Here is a 20492-nt window from a genome sequence, read left to right as displayed (position 1 = left end):
GTTATGCTCCTTTTTTTTTGGCTGTACCTCATGGCATGAAGAACTTTGCCCACCAGGAATCAAACCCACCCCCCTTACAGTGGAAGCCCGGAGTCCTAACCACTGGACTGCCAGGAAAGCCCTACGTTCCTATTTTTGTTGGACGTGCCCCCAGCCCATATTCCTTCCCGCTTTGCCTCTTCCTTCCTTCCTGTTTCTTATAACTCTCAGTCTACATGCAGAGCTTCACATAAGTCCTATTTTCCAAAGACTTTGAGTCCTTGAGTTTGAGTAGACACCTTAGTGGATGAAGTCAGCTCGGGTAGCCAGGAAACAGAATGCTGGAGTATCTAGTGGGTGGTTTTCATTAAAACAGGCCCGTAAAGCAAGTCTCTGGAGGAAGTGCAGGTGGGAGAAGTGGGTTAGGAATCCTTTGGAAGATGGTAATGAAGGCCACACCAGGTGCCTGGGGCAGGCTGGGGGCCTTTAAAGGTTCCCAGGAGTAGCTGATGTGAACCTGTGCTCAGCTGAATCTCCTAGGGTCTGGCTCGTGCCTCTGGTAAGTAGTGAGGGATTTGTCCTCCTGGGATCTGCTGGGCCCTTTTCTACTCCTTGAACTGTCTTAAGCCGCTAGGCCAAGCTCCTCTCCTGTTCTTGGGTAACCAGAGAAGTAACATAAGTCTTGCGACAATTAAGAAAATGTCACGCTAATTACTACTTAAGAAATTCAATCTCCCACACCAATGCTAGGTCCAAGTAATTTCCTAGTTCTCAGTGTGATTCCCTAGTAAGAGGAATTTTGTCATTAAGGGGAGATATTTAGAGCTACAGCATTTTGTGGCCTCCTCCAAAGCTTTCTCCTGCCTTTTCAGTCCTACCAGCAAGCTCTCTCAAACTTTCCTTTTAGGTTTATAGAAGCTGGTCTATTAAATATTGTATTTTATACTCTGTAGCCACCACGCCTCTCTATCATGATTGCCATCTGGAAACTATACTTCCTATATATAGTCATGAGCTTAAAAGATGAGGGACACACCTACAAAGAGAACCAGAGACACGTGTCAGAGTTGGGAAGGCCTCAGAGCCCTTTCAGATCAATAACCCCCAAACCGAGGCATGGAGGTCTAGAGAAGGCAGATTTCCCAGGGATGAGCCTGGCCAGCAAGTGGCAAGGTTGGCTATAGAACTTCCACCTGTGCCTTCTTGACCATTGCTCTTTCCTCTGGACCAGGGTGTATGCATGCTTGCGTGCTAAGTCGCTTTAGTCATGTCCGACTCTTTGCAACCCTGTGGGCCGCCAGGCTCTTCTGTCCATGGGATTCTCCAGGCAAGAATACTAGAGTGGGTTGCCATACCCTCCTCCAGGGGATCTTCCCAACCCAGGGATTGTACCCGCGTCTCTTATGTCTCCTGCATTGGCAGGCAGGATTTTTGGACCAGGGTGTCTCTTGGTAAAATATCCTCCTATAGGCCCTTACCTCCAGCCATCTATTTAACCTTCAATTCCCCAGTTCTCCGTGGAGGGCCAGAACCACTATCCCCCAACTGCATTAAATGACTTGTGTTTACATACCATGGTAAATTAGGGGTAGAGCCAGGATTAGAACTGAGCTCCCACAACAGGTGTACTCCAGCCCCATCACTCATACACCACAGCCTTCTGTGTTCCCTCTAAGACAGAATCTGCTCCTGATATTTTCCTCATGCCTTTCCACCTTCACCCACACTCATTACCACTTCTGAAAGTAGAGGTTGGCATTGCCAACCCATCGGCCAAGATCTCATGCCTTGATCTAGTGAAATATCTGGACCATCTTTTCATCCTCAGCTCAGCACCCTGTCTTATTTCCTGTTAAGACTAAGAAATACACCATATATTCAATTGGGTCAGGCATCCATGGGAAGATGGAGGGAGATTAGAAATCAGAGTATCAGAGACAAAGGGAGAAAGAAAGAGAGCGATTGCAATGAGTGTGTGTGAATCAACTCACTAGTCAACTTGAAGCTATTAATTACTTATCATTTGCTAGAGGAGAAAACACTCTTTAGGAGTCAGAGGGAGAAGAGATGGAGGGAGCTGCTCTCATAATGTCCCCATCTGGGTTTCTTCCAGGCTCACCTGTTCCTGCAGCCATGTCTTCCCAGCAGCAGCAGCAGCAGCAGCAGCAGCAGCAGTGCCTGCCCCAGCAGATCCAACAGCAGCAGGTGAAGCAGCCCTGTCAGCCGCCCCCTGTCAAATGTCAAGAGACGTGTGCACCTAAAACCAAGGATCCATGTGCTCCGCAGGCCAAGAAGCAATGTCCACCCAAGGGCACAGCCATCCCAGCCCAGCAGAAGTGTCCCGCAACCCAGCAAGCCCCCAAGAGTAAATAGAAGTAAGGATGGACTGAGATATACCTGCCTGCCATCCCGGCTACCAGACGCAGCCTTCTCTTCCTCCTGTTTCTCCTCTGATCCTCAGCTCCAGGATTTGCCCTCCTCTCCCACATCCTCCTGCTCAGGGTCCAAGGAAGCATTGTCAGTATTTCTTCCCACAGAACCCCTTGTCTCACACATCCCCTTGCTCCCAGTATTCTTCTATTCCCCACTCTGATTCTCTCCTAGATGAACATGAGTGAGTTCCCAGCCTCTCCAGCTTCCATTTTGGCCACAGCTATGGCCCCATCCATGTTCTAAAGCAAGAAATATATCTGGCCTCATGGGGACACCAGAGGCTGATGCATAGCTTCTGTCTCATTCCCTTTCCCAATTCCCCATCCCTGAGCTTCCCTCCTATTTCTTCCTCTAATAAATCTGCGCTTCATATCATTGCCTGTGTCCTGGCCCCAGTCTGTGATGTGGAGGCAATATTGGGGAAAGTGAGTATGTGAATACACAGGTTCTTATCAATACATCCTTAGGGGGCATGGGCATGGCTGCTCTCTAGTAACTAATGATGCAGGATGTCAGATGCTGACACATGTCTGGTAAAGGACGGGGAGAGAAATTCCAGGACTGGTTGACAGAAGTCTGAGAAACTCTTGCAAGCCAATTGACTCTAAGAACGGACAAAGAGTGGAGAAGTCTGGAAATCCCCAGCCTACTAGATGAATGTTTTTTGCCTATTGGAAGTTATTCTGAAAAAGCAGAAAGAACATACATAAATGACATGAGCATTACCAACCACTTCATGAACATGTGTGAATGAATTTTTCGTGTATTTATTTACTGTCCATCATTTATTCATTAACCCACACTCACTCATTCACTTGCTTATTTACTCACCCACTGAATATCTAGCAGATTCTAGCATGAAAATATTTCCCTCTCTGCCATGCTGCTTTTCCAGTGCTCTCCTGAGAGTCTATCCTGAATTTCAGTCTATTTTCTCATATAGGGAAAAGCTGTCCCAGGGATAGCCAAGTACAGAGTCCGTGCAGTTTTACAATTGATTTTTGTCAGTTAGTCCAATTTTATGCAGCTGTGAAAGAAGTCTTGATTTTACAGCTGGATTCCTAACTCTAGCAAGTCCTTTCACTCAGATTTTTGGGTTCCAGAGATGACAGACTTCCTTAGACTTCCATTAAGAGGAGTGACTGAAACAATGAGTTCTGCTGTAGCCTGAATCCCCAGTCATTAGTTCAGTAAGAGGGAGAGACATCCATGCCTTGGACACCAGTGGCCAAGGACAAAGTCTTAGCCCTCTGTGAATATGAAGGACCCATCTCCTCCATAAGGAAACAAGTTTTTAATTTAATGCCACCAAGCAGAGATTCACAAAGTAACAATGTCTTAAATATGAAAATCTCATTCATATATGTGGTGGAAGAAAGGTAATTTGTTCATTCCCGGATTCCCTTCACACCAGTTCAGTTCAGTCACTCAGTAATGTCTGACTCTTTGCAACCCCATGGACTGTAGCATGCCAGGCTTCCCTGTCCTTCACCAACTCCCAGAGCTTGCTCAAACTCATGTCCATCCATCAGTGATGCCATCAAACCCTCTCAACCTCTGTCATCCCTTCTCCTTCTACCTTCAATCTTTCCCAGCAACAGGGTCTTTTCCAATGAGTCAGTTCTTCACATCAGGTGGCCAAATGATTGGAGCTTCAACTTCAGCCTCAGTCCTTGCAATGAATATCCAGGACTGATATCCTTTAGGATTGACTGGTTTGATTTCCTTGCTGTCCAAGGGATTCTCAAGAGTCTTCTCCAACACCACAGTTCAAAAGCATCAATTCTTTCATACTCAGCTTTCTTTATCGTCCAACCCTCACATCCATGCATGACTACTGGAAAAACCATAGGTTTGACTAGATGGGCCTTTGTCAGCAAAGTAACATCTCTGCTTTTTAATATACTGTCTAGGTTGGTCATAGCTTTTCTTCCAAGGAGCAAGTGTCTGTTAAATTCATGGCTGAAGTCACCATCTGCAGTGATTTTGAGCCCAAGAAAATTAAATCTCTCACTGTTTCTGTTGTTTCCCCACCTATTTGCCATGAAGTGATGGGACCAGATGCCATGATCTTCTTTTATTGAATGTTGAGTTTTAAGCCAGCTTTTCCACTCTCTTCTTTCACTTTCATCAAGAGGCTCTTTAGTTTCTTTTTGCTTTCTGCCATAAGGGTGGTGTGTATCTGAGGTTATTGATATTTCTCCCAGCAATCTTGATTCCAGCTTGTGCTTCATCCAGCCCAGCATTTCGCTTGATGTACTCTGCACAGAAGTTAAATAAGCAGGGTGACAATATACAGCCTTGATGTACTCCTTTCCCATTTTGAACCAGTCCATTGTTCCATGTCCATTTCTAACTGTTGCTCCTTGACTGGCATACAGATTTTTCAGGAAGGCAGGTAAGGTGATCTGGTATTCCCATCTCTTGAAGAGTTTTCCATAGTTTGTTGTGATCTGCAGCCAAAGACTTTAATGTAGTCAATGCAGCAGAAGTAGATGTTTTTCTGAAATTCTCTTACTTTTTCTATGATCCCCTTCACATAAAGTAACATAACATCAGAACACAAAGGGACATTATGCATCATTTGGCTCAATACCAGGGACCAATGTAAAAGCTCTCCCATAATTCCTATATACTCTGAAATATAAAAAATACTGGAATACTCCAAACTCCCCCTACAAGACTCAGAATATACCACAATGCTGCAGCATGAGGTAATTATATTTCCCAAATGCATCATTCAGCTACGATGCCTCTGTTTTTTGGTTTACACTACTCCTTCTGCCTAGAGTACCAGTTCTTCACTTTGTCCTGTAGGAGATCCTTTGGTCTTACAGTCTGGTTCAGATTTTTCCATGGAACCTCACTCAACATCTAGAAAGAACTGAAACCTCCCACAAGCTCTTACGACACTTAGGTTTCTATTATTAAGTAATATAATTATTATAATTATTTTATGAATCATGCATATAATTGTTTTTTGCATTGTAGTTCACTTCTACGTGTTTCTTTCCCCTATTATATTATGAAATCTTCAAGTCTAGGATCTTACTATTCCTAATATTTCCCAATTGCACAATGACTGGCTTTTCCAAATAAAGCTAGAACTTCTGATTCTGAGTGAAATGGGGTTGCTTGTGGCCAACCAGCAGTCTAATATAAGCTAAAAGAAATTTATAAATATCTGAAGTTGGCTGGGGTCCCAAAAACTCCAGAGAGAAGAGAACTTAAGAGCTGAGCTGTACTTTGTAACCCTGGTATCATTTGTGAATTCTGGGCATGAGTAGAAGAATGTAAACCTGGACTTTCTACTATGGAAGACTCGCGGGGAGACAGAGAAACCAAAAGAAGTTGTAGATGCTTTGAGAGGCTTCAAGCTTCAATTTTCCATATTGTGAAAATTTAGTGAATTGGGGAATGTACAGGTCAAGATACTAAAAACCTCAGCAGAAAGTTTCTGAAAAGAAGAGTAGAGTTTTCAGTAGTTTTATTAAACAGTGATTGGGGTGTGCGAACTGCCAAGAAGAAGGGTTTTGGGGAATACACCAGATTGAAAGTTTAAAACTGTAAGGCCAGGGCAAACCAATCTGTTGTGATAGGAAATAGAATAGTGGTCATCCTTGGAGAGACTACTGCCTGGAGGGGACGTATTGGAGCTTTCCTGGCTTCCAGAAGTGTTCTCTCTCCTGTGGGTGATGGTTATGTGGGTGCATATGCAAAACTCATTGAGCTATACTGAAAATCTGTGCACTTTTCATTTTGTTAGTTTTTAACTTCAATGAAAATAGAGACAAATATCTCATAATATATGTGTGTGTGTCAAATCATATTGTATACCTTAAACTTATACAATATTATATATCATTTGTATCTCAATAAAGCTGGGGAGTAGGAAAGAAACAAAAGGCATCAATTGCCTTAAATAAATTTAAAATAAATAATAATTTATATAATAAACAATTCATTGAAAGACATATTAGGCCTCTATACTAAAAACATAAAACATTATTGAAATAAAAGAACTAAAAAATGAAGATACATGCCATGCCATGTGCTGGAAGACTCTATTACCGCCTAACAGATTCATACAAACAATCATCTGACTCATTACAAAAAGTAAATAGCATTACAAAAATTAGAAGAGTATTTTTTAATAAATGGTGATGTGTTAAATGGATATTCATATGTCCATAACATTCAGATATTAATGTTAGTCCCCACCTTACACATTTACAAGAGTAATCCTTGATAAACTGTAGATCTGAATTTGAAAATTAAAAATATATGATTTTGGAAGAAAACATATAAGAGCTTGGTGTAAGCAAAAATTTACTAAACAGCACAAAAGTGTCATCCTTTAAAAACTTAATTTGGTTACATTAAAATTAAGAACTTCAGTTCACCAAAATACACACAAAGACACAGACTTGGAAAATTGTATACACACACACATATATATATACACACATATGTATATTCACGTGTATGCATGTATATGTGTATGGGTGTTTGTATGCAATATAGATATAAAATATAATTATGTTCACTTATATAAATATAAGATATAAAATAAATATTGTATTCAGAATATATAAAGGACTCCTAGATCAATAAAAACTACTATTTTTTTAGGTAGCCTACTAAAAAAATGGGCAAAGATTTGAACAGGTCATGAAAGAGAATGAGCAATAACTGTATAAAAAGATGCTGAACACTATCCCTGATATCTCCAGGGATATGCAAATTATAATGAAAGCATGGTACCACTACACAATCCAACATATTAGCTAAAACTAAAAACACAGACAATACTAGGTTCTCATAAGAAATGGATAAATCAGAACTCCCATACACTGTTGATGGGACCTACACGGGACAGCCACTTGGAAAACTATTGCACAGTACTTTCTAACATTGAGCACACACATCTCATCCCAGCAAGTCCATTCTTTAGGGTATACACAACAGAAATGTGTACACGTGACACTAAAGCACATGTATGAAGATGTTCATAGCAGCAGAATTTGTAATAAGTCCAAGCCAAAAATATTCTAAATACCCATTTAATCATACAATGAGATGCTACAAAACGATGACATTGGACACATTATCCTACATAGCATGGGCAAATCTCATAAACACAGTCTTGAGGGAAAGAATGCAGACATTAAAAGCACATATTGAATGATTCTATTTACAGAGTCAGAATGACAAGAAGGTGAGAGGAAGGCTGTAGTAGGGGAAACTGGTCAAATTCTATGTCTTTATCTGGGTCCTAGGTAAATGGATGCAGCCACTTTGTGAAATTTCACTGAACTGCATGCAGTTTCCTGTATGGGTCTTCCCTCGTGGCTCTGTGGTAAAGAATCTGCCTGCAATGCAGGAGATGCAGGTTTGATCCCTGGGTCAGGAAGATCTCCTGGAAGAGGAAATGGGAACCCACTCCAGTACTCTTGCCTGGAGAGTCCCATGGACAAAGGAGCCTGGCAGGCTACAGTCCATGAAGTCACAAATTGTTGGACACGACTGAAGTGACAGCACACACACAGTTTCCAATATAATATCCTGCTTCCAATTTTTTAAAGGTTATATTTCCAACCTTAATTTACTTGAAAAATGATGCTTTTTTTCCCCAATGTTCCTTGTGTGTACTTCACTAATTTCATCTCCCATCATGTCTTCAAACCCCGTTCAAAATAAATCAATAAGATTAAAACAATATTTCTGTTCTTCTGTAGAAAGGAAAGTGTACTTAGAACTCTAAATACTACAGAAATGGAGGGAAGGCTCATTGCCATTTTCTCTTGCTATCCCTCTTCCTCGACTTGCCAGGAAAATTCTCTCCACCCCAGAGCAAAACAATGCCCTACCTGAGCCACTTGCCCAACTGGGTGAACACAAACCTGGTCGGTTTCTATTCTCTGCCACTGCCTCTTCTGGCCAAGAGCCCCTTAGAGGCCACGTGCCCAGGCATGGGTGTCTGCACTGGAGATGTTCTGACAGTTCCTTTGGAGAAAGGGGCATGGGTTCTGTAGTCAGACTGAACAGCATTGAATCTCAGGATCTCTTGTTTCCTAGCTGTCCACCTGCATCCAGTCACTTAGATCCCGAGATTTAGTTTTCTCATATGTGAAAAATTGTAATGGTTTAAGAACCCTTATTTGCAGAATTTTTGTGGTGATAATATCTGTAAATTGACTGGATATTGTATATGCTCAATAAATGGTTGGTCTTACAACCATCTTTTACAACTGGGGAAGGTAGCTCCAAAACATTAGCATAAGGATACCCCTCTGCCTAGAGAGTGGCCATATGGAAGTCTCTTTTCTGGCTCAGGAATCTATGCTAATTGTAAATTGTCTTTTTCCCAGCTTGGAAAGCACTTGGGTCCAGGAAAGAAGGGACAGGGATCCTCGTTCTAGCTCTGCTACTAAAAAGACCTATGATTTTCAGTATGTCCCTTAACCTGGGTCCTTTGTCCATAAAATGAGAAGTTGGATTGGATGTTTTCTTTCTGCCCAACAATTAGGTGGATCCATACATTGGGGTAGGGCTTCCTCAATGGCTCAGCAAGTAAAGAATCTGCCTGCAATGCAGGAGACACAGGAGATGTGAGTTCAATCCCTGAGTCGGGAAGAGCCCCTGGAGAAGGAAATGGCATATTCTTGCCTGGAAAACCCCATGGACAATTGGGGTGAGGGGCGCTTTGTACTTTTGTAAGTGCTATTCCCTACCCCACCCTCCCTATTCCCATAAGAGGTGCATCTACTGATCTAATATGTAAAGTCCACATGTTCTGGGCATGGGCAAAGCCCAGAAAATGAGAGAATAAACAAATGAAAGGAGGTCAGGGGGCTTCCCTGGCAGTCCAGTGGTTAGGACTTCATCTTCCAATGCAGGGGGTGCAGGTTCAAACCCTGGTCCGGAAACTAAGATCCCACATGTCTCATGGCCAAAAAAAAAAAAAAAACACCCAAAACATAAAACAGAAGCAATATTGTAACAAATTCAATAAAGACTTGGAAAAAAAAAAAAGAAAGAATGTCAGATTTATGAACAATTTCAGATGAAAGTAAACCAGAAAATATTTTTTAAAAGCTACAATTGTGCATTTTAGGTTTTGAAAAATAAAGATTTATTTTGAATTGGCAGAGGAAGGAGGGAGGTGGAAAGCTATAATTTTCAGTACTTTGGGACTCCAAAGTTCATAATTTGGCCCTGCCAGAAGCTTCCTGGAGGTGGGAGGCATAGACCTCTAATCCACTGAAGGAAATAAGAATATGTCACCCCAGATATGCCTCTTTGACATAAAAAATTATTTCAAGCTGAAGGCAATTAAGAAACAGCAAACACAGAAAAATCCACCCCCTGCCCATCCCCTTTTGGCCTAAACACAGAATATAAATTCTAGTACTGGAGATAGAATCTCATCAGACCAGTGATGGCAGGAGAGGAATCTGCAAACCAATCTTCCTCCTTTAGTTCTCACCCATTTATTTACCTTCCCACAGTCTGCTGCCCTTGGAAGCCTAAAATTGCTTTCTTTTGTCCTGTCATTTCTCTATATATGTATTGGTCTTTGTTGAAGATGCTATACAAGCCACAGTCCTGGGCCACAGTTCTGAGTTACTTTTTGTTTTAGAGTGAAGTACACTGCACACATTAATAAACTGATTTTCTCTTGTTGATCTTTTTTGTTTGTTTGTTTTTTAAAGGAGTCCTAGGCAAAATCCTAAAATGGGTAGAGGTAAAATCTTGCTTCCCTTACACCACCAAAAATTCTCACTATCATGAGCATGATGGTATACAGGTAGGTGACACAGAACCATCTCTTCGCTCCAGGCCACCGAGTCCAAAACCAGCCCAGGCAAACCAGCTTGAGCCTGTGTTTTGATGATTCCCTGGAGGGAAGGTGGGGGGTTCAAGGGTATGTGGAAGTACTTAGCCTTCTTTCAATGAGACTTAATTGCTTTCCAAGGTTCCCAATATCCTTAGGCCAAACACTCACATCCACAGGCACTTAGTTGCATCAACATCAACATCAACAAGTGCCCCAGTAAATTAGCACCACCCTGTACCTCCTTCCACCTGAAGGAGTTATGGGACTGGGGATTCTTGTCTGCATTCAAGTCCTAAGAGTTGAGATATTCTGTTGGAGCAATGATTTTCAAACCTGCTTGCCTCTGAGGACTTTTTTTTTTTTTAATCAACTGATTAAATAAATCTCAAGTGGAGTCCACAGGGATATTTTTAAAGATACCAGATAATGTCCATTTCAATCAAGGTAGAAAAACCATTGGGTTTAGAATCTAGTGTTTCCTAACTTATCTGATCACAAAAGCCACCTGATGAGCACTTTAGAAATACAGATCCCCAGGTGTCCTCTGGCTACTCGTATTACATGAAGATGAATAGGTTGTTGCTGTATTTTAACAAGCACCCCAAGTGACTCTTACGCTTAGGTCAGTTAGGGGAACATTCCTCACTGATGGATACTGAGTCCCAGAAGCTCACAGAAGGCTGCCCGTTTCTCTACCAGACTTCATATAGGCTGGGACTCCATGCTTGACATGTGGTTGTCATTCAGCAACTATGTGTTAAATAAATGGTTGACTACTTCACAAATGAAGAAAATTATGGAATGTTCTGAGTCACTAGAGATGAGTTTCTAACAACAGATGCACTTGAGACTTTCAGGAGAAGAAATGTACTTGATATCTAGACTCTATCTGCTATGCTCTGCTCACTACAATAGTCACTTAACATATATAATCTCACTGAACCGTAGCTCTGGAAGCAAATCTTATCGTTCCTAACTTACTGGTAAGATAAGTTGAGATTGATTAAGGTCTCAAAGTCACAACGCTAAATTTGTTTCTTGGCCCTTCCACCTATTTACCACGTAAACTTGGGCAGGGGACATTCTCTGTGCTTCAGCATCTGTAAATGGCTTTCATGACCTACTCCTAGCAGTGATATTGTAGGGATTAGTGTCAAGTGCCTAGAACAAAGTTTAACACTGTGTAGATGTCATGTCTTCTCCAAGGGATCTTCCCAAATCAGGAATTGAACCCAGGGTCTCATGGGTCTCCTGCATTGGCCAGCAAATTCTTCACCACTGAGCCACCAGGGAAGCCCTAATCAAATAGGAGCTATTATTATTAAGAAACTTTTCTAATCTCTCTCTTTCTCTCTCTCTCTCTCTCTCACACACACACAGCTAGTAAGGAGCAGAGCTAGAACTTGAACACAAGACTTTATGTTTTCAAATCTGTGATCTATATTTTTAAATTTATTGTTGTTTTTAAAAAAGTATTTATTTATTTGGTTGTGCCAGGTCTGAGTCGTGGTGCATGAGATCTTTAGTTGCAGCACTGGGATCTAGTTCCCTGACCAGGAATTGAAACTGGGCCCGAGCATTGGGAGAGGAGAGTCTTAGCCACTGGACCACCATGGAAGACCCCTCAAATCTGTGACATCTAGAAGCCATTCTGCACTCTGGAGGTGTTTTCTGTAGAGGTGGATCAGTGATGAAGCAGGCACAGCTGAACAAACAAGAGGGAACCAACAACTACAAACAACAGTCACCTCCAACAGGGTTTTGGATTCTCTGTCCAAAGATGCTTTTAGTCATGTGGTTATCAGTCTGCCCCTTCAACAGCCCAAGGGGCAATGAGTGATCAGTGGTGGAGCATTTATCTATGATATAAATCTGAACCATTCCTGATTCCATTTCAAAACTCAGTAGCCTCTCTTTCTCTCTGTGTATGTCTTTGATCATCTATATCCTATCCTACTTCTATTTCAAGATAGAGAAACTCTGTCTAGAAAAGACAACAGATAGGCAAATGCTTGTTCAGCTGTGTGAGAATGTCAGGACCCAACCAGGATTCCCCCTCCTCCCTCCGCTCCCTCTTCTTCTCCTTGTCCTATTCCTTGTCCTAGCCACCCTCTCCTCCTTCTAAGAGTAGCTCTCCAGCATATAGAATATCCCACAAGTATTGAGAAGCAATATGGCAAAGTTGTTAAGGGACTGTGTCCTGGCACATCCTACTTTTATGATCTCTTGGGAGAGTTCCTTTACATTTTTCTGCCTCCATTTCCTTACCTAGGGCATGTCCACATCATTGCATGATCACCAACTTTAGCCACCCCCTGCACTCCAACCTGAATAAAGTATGGGCTGTGTGGTCATTGCCACTATCCAATAACTTGTATATAATCTGACAAACATGTGCATCTGAAAGTGTCATAGAAAAAATGAGAGGAGATAAAGCAACCATAAAGCCCGAGCATGTGGTCCCACTCTAGAAGGGCACCCTGTCCTTGGGTCCCTTCTCTCTCTTTCACATACACACACACACACTGAGAGAAGAAAAGGAAAAACACACAGAACAGAGAAAGAAGATTCATGAGATTTGAAGTGAAAGGAAACAGACAAATTACCAAGAATGACTATGTACAACATTCATTCATCCTAATAGTGTTTGAAGCATCATTTCATTTAATCTTTACAGTAATCTTGTGAAATACAATTAAAGTTCCTATTATAAAAAAAATAGGATGTTGAAGTGTAGAAAGGTTCGGTAACTTGCTCAAGGTCATCTGACTAACAAGAGCATAACAACTGGGCCAGACACTAAACCTTGGCCCTTTCTTTCTTCCTACCTCGAGTAAAAGAGGCCAGATTTAAATTTTTATCCATCCTTTCAGGGGAAAGAAAAGAGGGAGGGTAAAGAACTCTGTTCTTAGGAAGACAGGTTTCTATCTGATTCTTCCACTAAAGAAGCCACGAAGCACTATTCATAATAGCCGAGACATGAAAGCAACCTAGATGTTCATCAACAGAGAGGTGAATAAAGAATATGTGGTATATATAGCTATATATATAGATATAGATATATACAATGTATATAGATAGATATAGGCAATGAAATATCACTCAGTCATAAAAAAGAACAAAATGATGCCATTTGCAGCAACATGGATGGACCTAGAGGTTGTCATGAAGGAAGCAAGTAAGAAAAAAAAAGACAAATATCATATGATATCATTTATATGAGAAATCTTTTTAAAATGTTACAAATGAACTTATCTATAAAAACACAAACAGAGTCACAGATACAGAAAACAAACTTTTGTTACCAGAGGGGGAAAGGAGATCAGTTCAGTACAGTTCAGTCGCTCAGTCATGTCCGACTCTTTGCGACACCATGAATCGCAACATGCCAGATGGGGAGGGGTAAATTGGGAGACTGAGATTGACATATACACACTACTGTATATAAAATAGATACCTAATAATGATCTACTGGATAGCACAGAGAGCTGTACTCAGAAGTCAGTAATGATCTACATGGGAAAAGAATCTGGAAAAAAAAAGTGGATATATGTATTACTGATTCACTTTGCTGTATACCTGAAACTAACCATCCTGGCCGGCTGCAGTCCATGGGGTCACAATGAGTGGGACAGAACTGAGTGACTAACACGCTGAAACTAGCACACCACTGTAAATCAGCTATATCCCAATAACGAAAGAAGCTGTGCTGCCTGGACCGTGCCCCTTCCATATTTCACCTCTCTCTCTTGCTCCCTGGGGACTGGGCTGGGTAGAAGCTCTCCAGCACTAGAACTTCCATGCTCTCTCCAGCTCAGCATTCATGCCGGCAACCACTGCTTCTCTTGCCTCCTATGCCAAAGCATCCAGGAGGCTTCTAAACACCTAGGTCTGGTGTTTCCTCTCCTCCTCTTCTTTTATAGATGGGGGCACCGTGTGTTATAGACTTTGTTTTCCTTTAAACATCCAAGCCTGAAGTGTACGGTGGGGGTCAACATTCTGGTCTCCTGAGCTCCCCACAGTGCTCAGGGGGAGGTGGCAGTAAAACTCTCACTTGTTTCTAGATGTTACCATATTTTAAATATGGGTTACTGTGCTAAAATGATGGGCTTTCGAATCTGGCAAGTCAGTCCCTGTGTGCTCTGGGCCTTGGGGAAGTAAAGGAGGAGGGAGTGTCCTCAGTCAGCAAAGGAAGAGTGTGATCACTGTGTTCACAAGTGTGAGGGTCCCCCTCCTTGCTCTGTGCACGAGTGAGGAACTAGCTCCACACTCGGAGCGAGCTAGTGGAGGAAAGATTCCCCAGCTGGCCCAGAGGGGAGCTGGGTTTTGACTAGGGAGGAGCAGCAGCTCCTCTCAGAAATGGTCAATTCCTTGACTCCTGTGAAAGGTCAAGGAATTGACCATTTCTGAGAGATGCATTCACCATCAGAAACAACCCAGTTTGCCCTTTCTTTGTGTGGGAAGTGTATGGGGCCAGGTTCACTGGCTAACGCCACCCTGATGGTAAAAAGCAGACCTTCTTTGAAAGGGAGAACTGACTTAATGCTAACCACTGGTGAGCTTCAGACGAACAAATGGGGAAAATGATGTCAGGGGTCAAGGGAAAGTTACAGAGTCAGGATCCAGAGCAGTGTGGGGTGGAGTACAGGAAGCACAAGTCAAGACAGGCAGGAGAACCCAGCCAAGGTGGGGTACTGGGTGACAGGGAAATTCTTTGACATCCAGAGCCAAGACCCAGACCTGGGTTCAGATCCTCCAGAGCCTGAGACAAGCTGGCTGATACCACAGGACAGAGGGCAGGAAGCAGGTTTCTCATGCCTGAGAATCTTACCAAATGTAGCAACAGATTCTGCCCCAAGCCCCCTATGTCAGGAGTCTGTGAGAAGGAGTTTGGGTAAAGAGAGGGACCTAGCCCAAGCCCAGAGGGGTGTTAAAGTGAGGTGAGAGGCTAGGAGCTCGGCTGTCATCATGGTGCTGGTAGCAGCCCAGAGGGAGACGGATCATTAAACCCGCTGACCATGAACACTGGGTGGAGAAGGCAGCGGAAGCTGCCTGTCCCTAAGCTTTGCTGAACCCTTACTCTCCCTTTCAACTCATTTCAAAAGAAGAGAGACTTCTCAGAAATCAGATTATGCCATTCATTCATTCACCCATTCACTGAGTCAGTCAGTCATTCTATAATTGCCAAGTCACCGAGCAGCTACTACTTACCAGGCACCATGGATGGATGTGAACCAAGCGTGATGGGCTCACAGTGGGAGGCCCTTCTAGGACTCGGGGTCATAAGAGGTGACCACCTGTGGAGCCAGCATGTGCTCCATAAACATTTAGGTATGTGTTTGGGGGTAGAGGAAGGAGGAGCTATCTATACATCTGGGTTTAAGGGTGACTAGGATTCTCCAAAGGCCACACCTAGTAACATCTTGTGTTTTGAGGGCAGCTCTGAAGCAGTGACTTCAGTTTCATGTTGCGTACATCAGAGGAAATTTTCAGTGTAAGGACCTTCAGGGAATCCCTACTCTTATGTCCCCAGAAAGAGAAGCCCATAGTGAGGAGACTCTCCAGGATCCAACCATCGTGGAGGGAAGCTATCCCTGTTCAGATGGCTCAGAAGTATCTTCTGCTATCCTCAATGCTATTACTGATAAGGGCACCTAGGCTCTGTCATTTTACCCCTGGGACTTCCTCCAATGTGAAAACAACTCTGCTTCAAAACAGACATTTTAGCATTTCAGCCTTTCTCTCCCTCTCTCAGACCCAGTCCACTGAGCGATGATAAACTAGATGAGCCCCTTACTTTGCCCTATGCTAACTCATGCCCCTTCTACTTTCAGAAGTGCTGGAAATACCTTCTGTTTATCCCCAGAGCCACTTTAAACATTCAGTAACTTTTTTCCTACTTAAGAGGATTTATCTTAGCAAATATTAAGGGCTCACCCAAAAGGCAAGGCTCTTCCTGACCTCACACTGCCACTCACATGATGCTTTCCCAGGACTCTGAGTGGGCTCAGCTCCAAGCCAGGAAGGCTGAGTTCCCCCTTTCCACCTTTAGTCATTTTCCTGCCTGAGCTTAATTTGCTCTGTAGGCATTAGGAGCAAGGATGGACTAGTACGAAGATGAACACAGGATTTCTGTGTGGAATTCCTTTTCTCATGGGGTCTCTTGTTTGGTCTTCGGTGAGTTATTTCACCTCTCACAGCCTCAAACTGTTATCACTTGAGAAGCATGGATCTAGTGAAGATCTCAGAGTTCCATTAAACTAGTGGCTCTGAACTAGGCTGTGTCCCTCACCCTAGGGAATTCTTACTCTGAGGGGAAGGGGTTTTCATACTGGGAAAGCTCCTGGAATGAGACATAACAGGTATATATTAAGCACTTGTTCAACGTTTGCCGAATGAATGAGGATACAGAAATTACTATGGGAACACTGTTGAATTGATGCTTTTGAACTGTGATGTTGGAGAAGACTTTTGAGGGTCCTTTGGACTGCAAAGAGATCCAACCAGTCTATCCTAAAGGAAATCAGTCCTGAATATTCATTGGAAGGACTGATGCTGAAGCTGAAGCCCCAATACTTTGGCCACCTGACGCAAAGAGCTGACTCATTAGAAAAGACCCTGATGCTGGGAAAGATTGAAGGCAGGAGGAGAAGGGGATGACAAAGGATGAAACGGTTAAATGGCATAAGCAGCTGATTGGACATGAGTTTGAGCAAGCTCTGGGAGATGGTGAAGGATAGGGAAGTCTGGTGTGCTGCAGTCCATGGGGTCGCAAAGAGTCGGATACGGCTGAGAGACTGAACAACAACAACTGTTGTTTTGAGCAGACACATTTTTGATGCACAGAAAGCACCCCTCCTCCACCCGCCCAAAGATACAGAGCCAGAGAGGAAGGAAACCATTGCAGCCAGCAAGATTCTCAAGGTGCTGGGTCTGGAGTAGGAAGTGGGCAAGAGGTGGGAAAGTGTTCATCCTGCAGGACTCCATGAATGGGTTGTGGGTAAAGGTGGTTAGAAAAGACTGCCAGGTTTTCAGGTGGGGGTGGTATAGAGTTGTGTTAGGAAAGAGGGCAGGGCCATGTCCCGAAGGCTGGGTGGAGTGAAGAGAAAAGTTTATCCCAGAAAAGGAATTAGCTCTTGAAAATCTCTGAAATAGGAGAGGGGTGAAGGTGTGGTTGGTGAAAGCAAAGCAGGTTTACCCAGATTAGCAACCAGTCAGAGAGGGGTGAGGTTGGTGGTGGTGGTGGGGGGTGATAATTAAGTAATTCCAAATGTGTGTAGTTTAATGGAGTTAGGAGAAAGACAGGGGGATGAACATAAGGGTGTAGGACATTTCAGACAAGGACTCTATAACCAGTCAATTCCATGCTCTCTAGCATCTAGCATTATAAGGCAGATGGCACGTGCCCACTTCAGCTCATCTGATCCCCTTCCTTTCCCACTTGTTCATCTGTTCAAATGTGCTCTATCCCACAGCACATGAGGAACAACCATCCCAAGGAAAAAGGCAGCAGGAAAGTGGCACTACCGCAAAAGGACTCAATCCTTTCTTCAGAATTAGCTCATTAAACACTCCAGGAAGCCTGTGGGTCCCCCCTCCCCAGATAAGCCCTATTCTGGGTCTGCGGGGGAGGGGCAATTGGAACTAGGCCCAGGTGACATCACTGACATACAGCCAGTGCCAAAGAATATCAAGTGGGTGGTTTTCATCACAAAAGCTGAGCCAACTGATAATTGAGGGGAATCAGGTGAATCGTGCTTGACAGGTAAGGAAGGAAAACAGAGGGGGCCCCCGATGATTGTATTTCCTTGAGGCAGGGCTCATTCATTGTATAAAAAGCCAGCTGGCCCGTTGACTTCACAACTGACTGGAGCAACCAGACAACCTGTTCTTCTCTGTGGACCAGGTGAGTCTCTGATTAGAATCCATTTGAAATTTTTATTTTATCATTGTTGGAAAATGGACAGAGGCAAACACGTGTAAGAGGTCTGAAGAGAGAATACTGGGGTATCTTTATTTTAAATGAAACCTGGTTTGGGTTTGAAAGGATATTAGAGCTGGTGAAGATAGCCCCTCCAGTGGACAGCTATGGAACTGGGGGTCAAAAAGGAGGACAATCTTCGTAAGTTCTCAAGGTAAATTAGTGGTCGTGTTACCACTAGAACTCAGGAAACACTCAGCAACACCATTATTCTCTGTTTCTGATAACTTATTATACAAATTTTAATTCATAAGATGGACCTCTACTGAATATTTATTATACTTAAGGCACAGTGCTAGACACTGTGGAGGGGATCAAATGGTCACAGAACTTCCTCAGCAAACTTACAACCTAGCAGAGAAGAAAATGCATGTACACACACGTAGCTGAAATCTAAAGTAGATAGTGACTGGTATCAGAGAAGGGTCAAGGAAAGCCAGTGGCAGTTTGGGGAGCTCAAGAAGAGCTGCTGGTGATGACGCATGATGTGAGCTATGATGGAGGAGTATTTGGACACACAGAGATGGGAAGGGAAGCATTTCAGAGAGGCCTATGTACACAAAGGCCAGAGTAAAGTCAGAGGAGCTTAGACTCTAGACTCATCCAATAAGTCACAAGGTGTTCTGTGTGATACTAGAGGTGTGTACTGTGCAGCTCTTTCTACATCACTTTCTAAATGACTTAATATGTGGTTTTGGGTTTTGTCGATAAGGGACGTGACATGTCTGAGGAAGAAATGGAGCCGAGGAATGAATCCCCCTGATATGGCACAGAAATGAGTTGCCTTTAAGCTCCTCCTCTTGCAAAAGCTCAGAAATTATCAAAGCATGTTTTAACTATCAAATTTAGCTAGGAGGAACAGAGACTGTCTCCTCTAAAGGGCCCTGAAGTGAAACTGTTTGGCATTTAACTTGATTTCTTCTCTGTTTAGTCAAATCATTGAGTCAGCTTTTCTGTCTCTAAGTTCAGCCTCCTTTGAAGCATGAGTTCCCACCAGCAGAAGCAGCCCTGCATCCCACCTCCACAGCTTCAGCAGCATCAGGTGAAACAGCCCTGCCAGCCTCCTCCCCAGGAACCATGCATCCCCCAAACCAAGGAGCCGTGCCACACCAAGGTGCCAGAGCCCTGCCACCCCAAGGTGCCGGAGCCCTGCCACCCCAAGGTGCCGGAGCCCTGCCACCCCAAGGTTCCGGAGCCCTGCCACCCCAAGGTTCCGGAGCCCTGCCACCCCAAGGTTCCGGAGCCATGCCACCCCAAGGTTCCGGAGCCGTGCCACCCCAAGGTTCCGGAGCCGTGCCACCCCAAGGTTCCGGAGCCCTGCCACCCCAAGATTCCGGAGCCCTGCCACCCCAAGGTTCCAGAGCCATGTCCTTCACCAGTCGTCCCAGGGCCAGCTCAGCAGAAGACCAAGCAGAAGTAATGTGGTCCACAGCCATGCCTTTGAGGAACTGAGCACCAGCTGCTGAATCTCCTCCATCTGCTTCTGTTGTCCCACTTGCAATGAGTGTGCTGTCACCCTGAATCATAACCCCTCCTTCTTTGTACCCTGTAAAAAGCTTCCCTCACATTCAGTCTGGAGGGTTCCTGAGCTTCTGAATCAGGTTGAAAAGCTCACTGGCTGAGCTAGTCTTCCTGCTGCTCAGGGCTCATCTGAAGAAGGATGTTGGGGTTGGGGGTATCGAGTGAATCTTCCCTGCTCTGCCCCCATTAAATATGTTTAACTCGATAGCAGACTGTATGTGTCACTGGCTGATAGCTTCCTTCATGGTTCTTTCACGTGAAGCAGAAACTGCCCACAGTAAGGGCTGGTTGTGAGAGCTGCAGTCAGAAAGGATCTAGACATTGGGAACACGCGTGTGTGTGTCTGTGTCTGTGTGACTATACTCACAAGCATTGCTAGGCTGGCATTGGGAGAGCAGGCAAGACTGCCAGAGTCTGTTACTTTGGGCAGCTAGAGTAGGACTTTCTTCTTGAAAGAGTAAATTATTCATATCTAAGTGTAGATGGTGTCTGCTTCATGCCATCTCTGACTCTACCCACACTGCCTTAATTCTTATTTCTTTATTCCTGTTCCATCATGATTATCTATTCTTCACTCATTCTCCCTGCCAAGCTCTTAAACACATTCACAGACACAAACACACACACACATCTTCATCCACACATACGTACCCATACACTCATACACAGACACACACACAGATCCCCCAAATTACAAAATACACACACAGGGTACTTCTCAGAGTAGAACATAAGAGC

General features: G+C 43.6%; 2 protein-coding genes across 8 annotated transcripts; both read left to right on the top strand.

Moving 5' to 3' along the window:
• Positions 1-385: 385 nt before the first annotated feature.
• Positions 386-2787, top strand: SPRR4 (small proline rich protein 4). Of its 3 annotated transcripts, none has more exons than XM_044944347.1 (2): positions 386-538; positions 2093-2787. In XM_044944347.1, exon 2 carries the CDS (start codon positions 2113-2115, stop codon positions 2350-2352), a length of 240 nt encoding a protein of 79 aa, XP_044800282.1. In that variant the 5' UTR covers positions 386-538; positions 2093-2112; the 3' UTR covers positions 2353-2787. The 3 variants fall into 3 exon arrangements, with proteins under 3 accessions (XP_044800282.1, XP_044800283.1, XP_044800281.1); XM_044944348.1 differs by lacking the exon at positions 386-538 and adding an exon at positions 620-637; XM_044944346.1 differs by lacking the exon at positions 386-538 and adding an exon at positions 1033-1152.
• A 15221-nt stretch (positions 2788-18008) lies between these two features.
• On the top strand, positions 18009-19959 carry LOC102399631 (cornifin). 5 transcript variants are annotated; one of them, XM_044944345.1, is made up of 3 exons: positions 18017-18158; positions 19198-19467; positions 19588-19959. In XM_044944345.1, the coding sequence occupies exons 2-3, from the start codon at positions 19216-19218 to the stop codon at positions 19651-19653; spliced, it is 318 nt and encodes a 105-aa protein (XP_044800280.1). In that variant the 5' UTR covers positions 18017-18158; positions 19198-19215; the 3' UTR covers positions 19654-19959. The 5 variants fall into 5 exon arrangements, with proteins under 5 accessions (XP_006050708.3, XP_044800280.1, XP_006050707.3 ...); XM_006050646.3 differs by having other exon boundaries at positions 18009-18158; positions 19203-19959; XM_006050645.3 differs by having other exon boundaries at positions 19198-19959.
• Positions 19960-20492: the final 533 nt, after the last annotated feature.

This window comes from Bubalus bubalis, chromosome 6, assembly GCF_019923935.1.
Source record: "Bubalus bubalis isolate 160015118507 breed Murrah chromosome 6, NDDB_SH_1, whole genome shotgun sequence".
In the NCBI taxonomy this organism is placed as follows: domain Eukaryota; kingdom Metazoa; phylum Chordata; class Mammalia; order Artiodactyla; family Bovidae; genus Bubalus; species Bubalus bubalis.
The sequence above is the reverse complement of the archived record's forward strand: the minus strand, read 5'-3'. Positions and strand labels throughout refer to the sequence as shown.

Excerpts from the sequence above, each read along its gene's own strand:
- SPRR4 (XM_044944346.1), top strand. The coding sequence starts at position 1,128 with ATGAGCCTGGCCAGCAAGTGGCAAG. Across the intron at positions 1,153-2,092 it reads CCTGGCCAGCAAGTGGCAAG|GCTCACCTGTTCCTGCAGCC; the intron begins GTTGGCTATAGA and ends GGTTTCTTCCAG.
- LOC102399631 (XM_006050646.3), top strand. The coding sequence starts at position 19,216 with ATGAGTTCCCACCAGCAGAAGCAGCCCTGCATCCCACCTCCACAGCTT.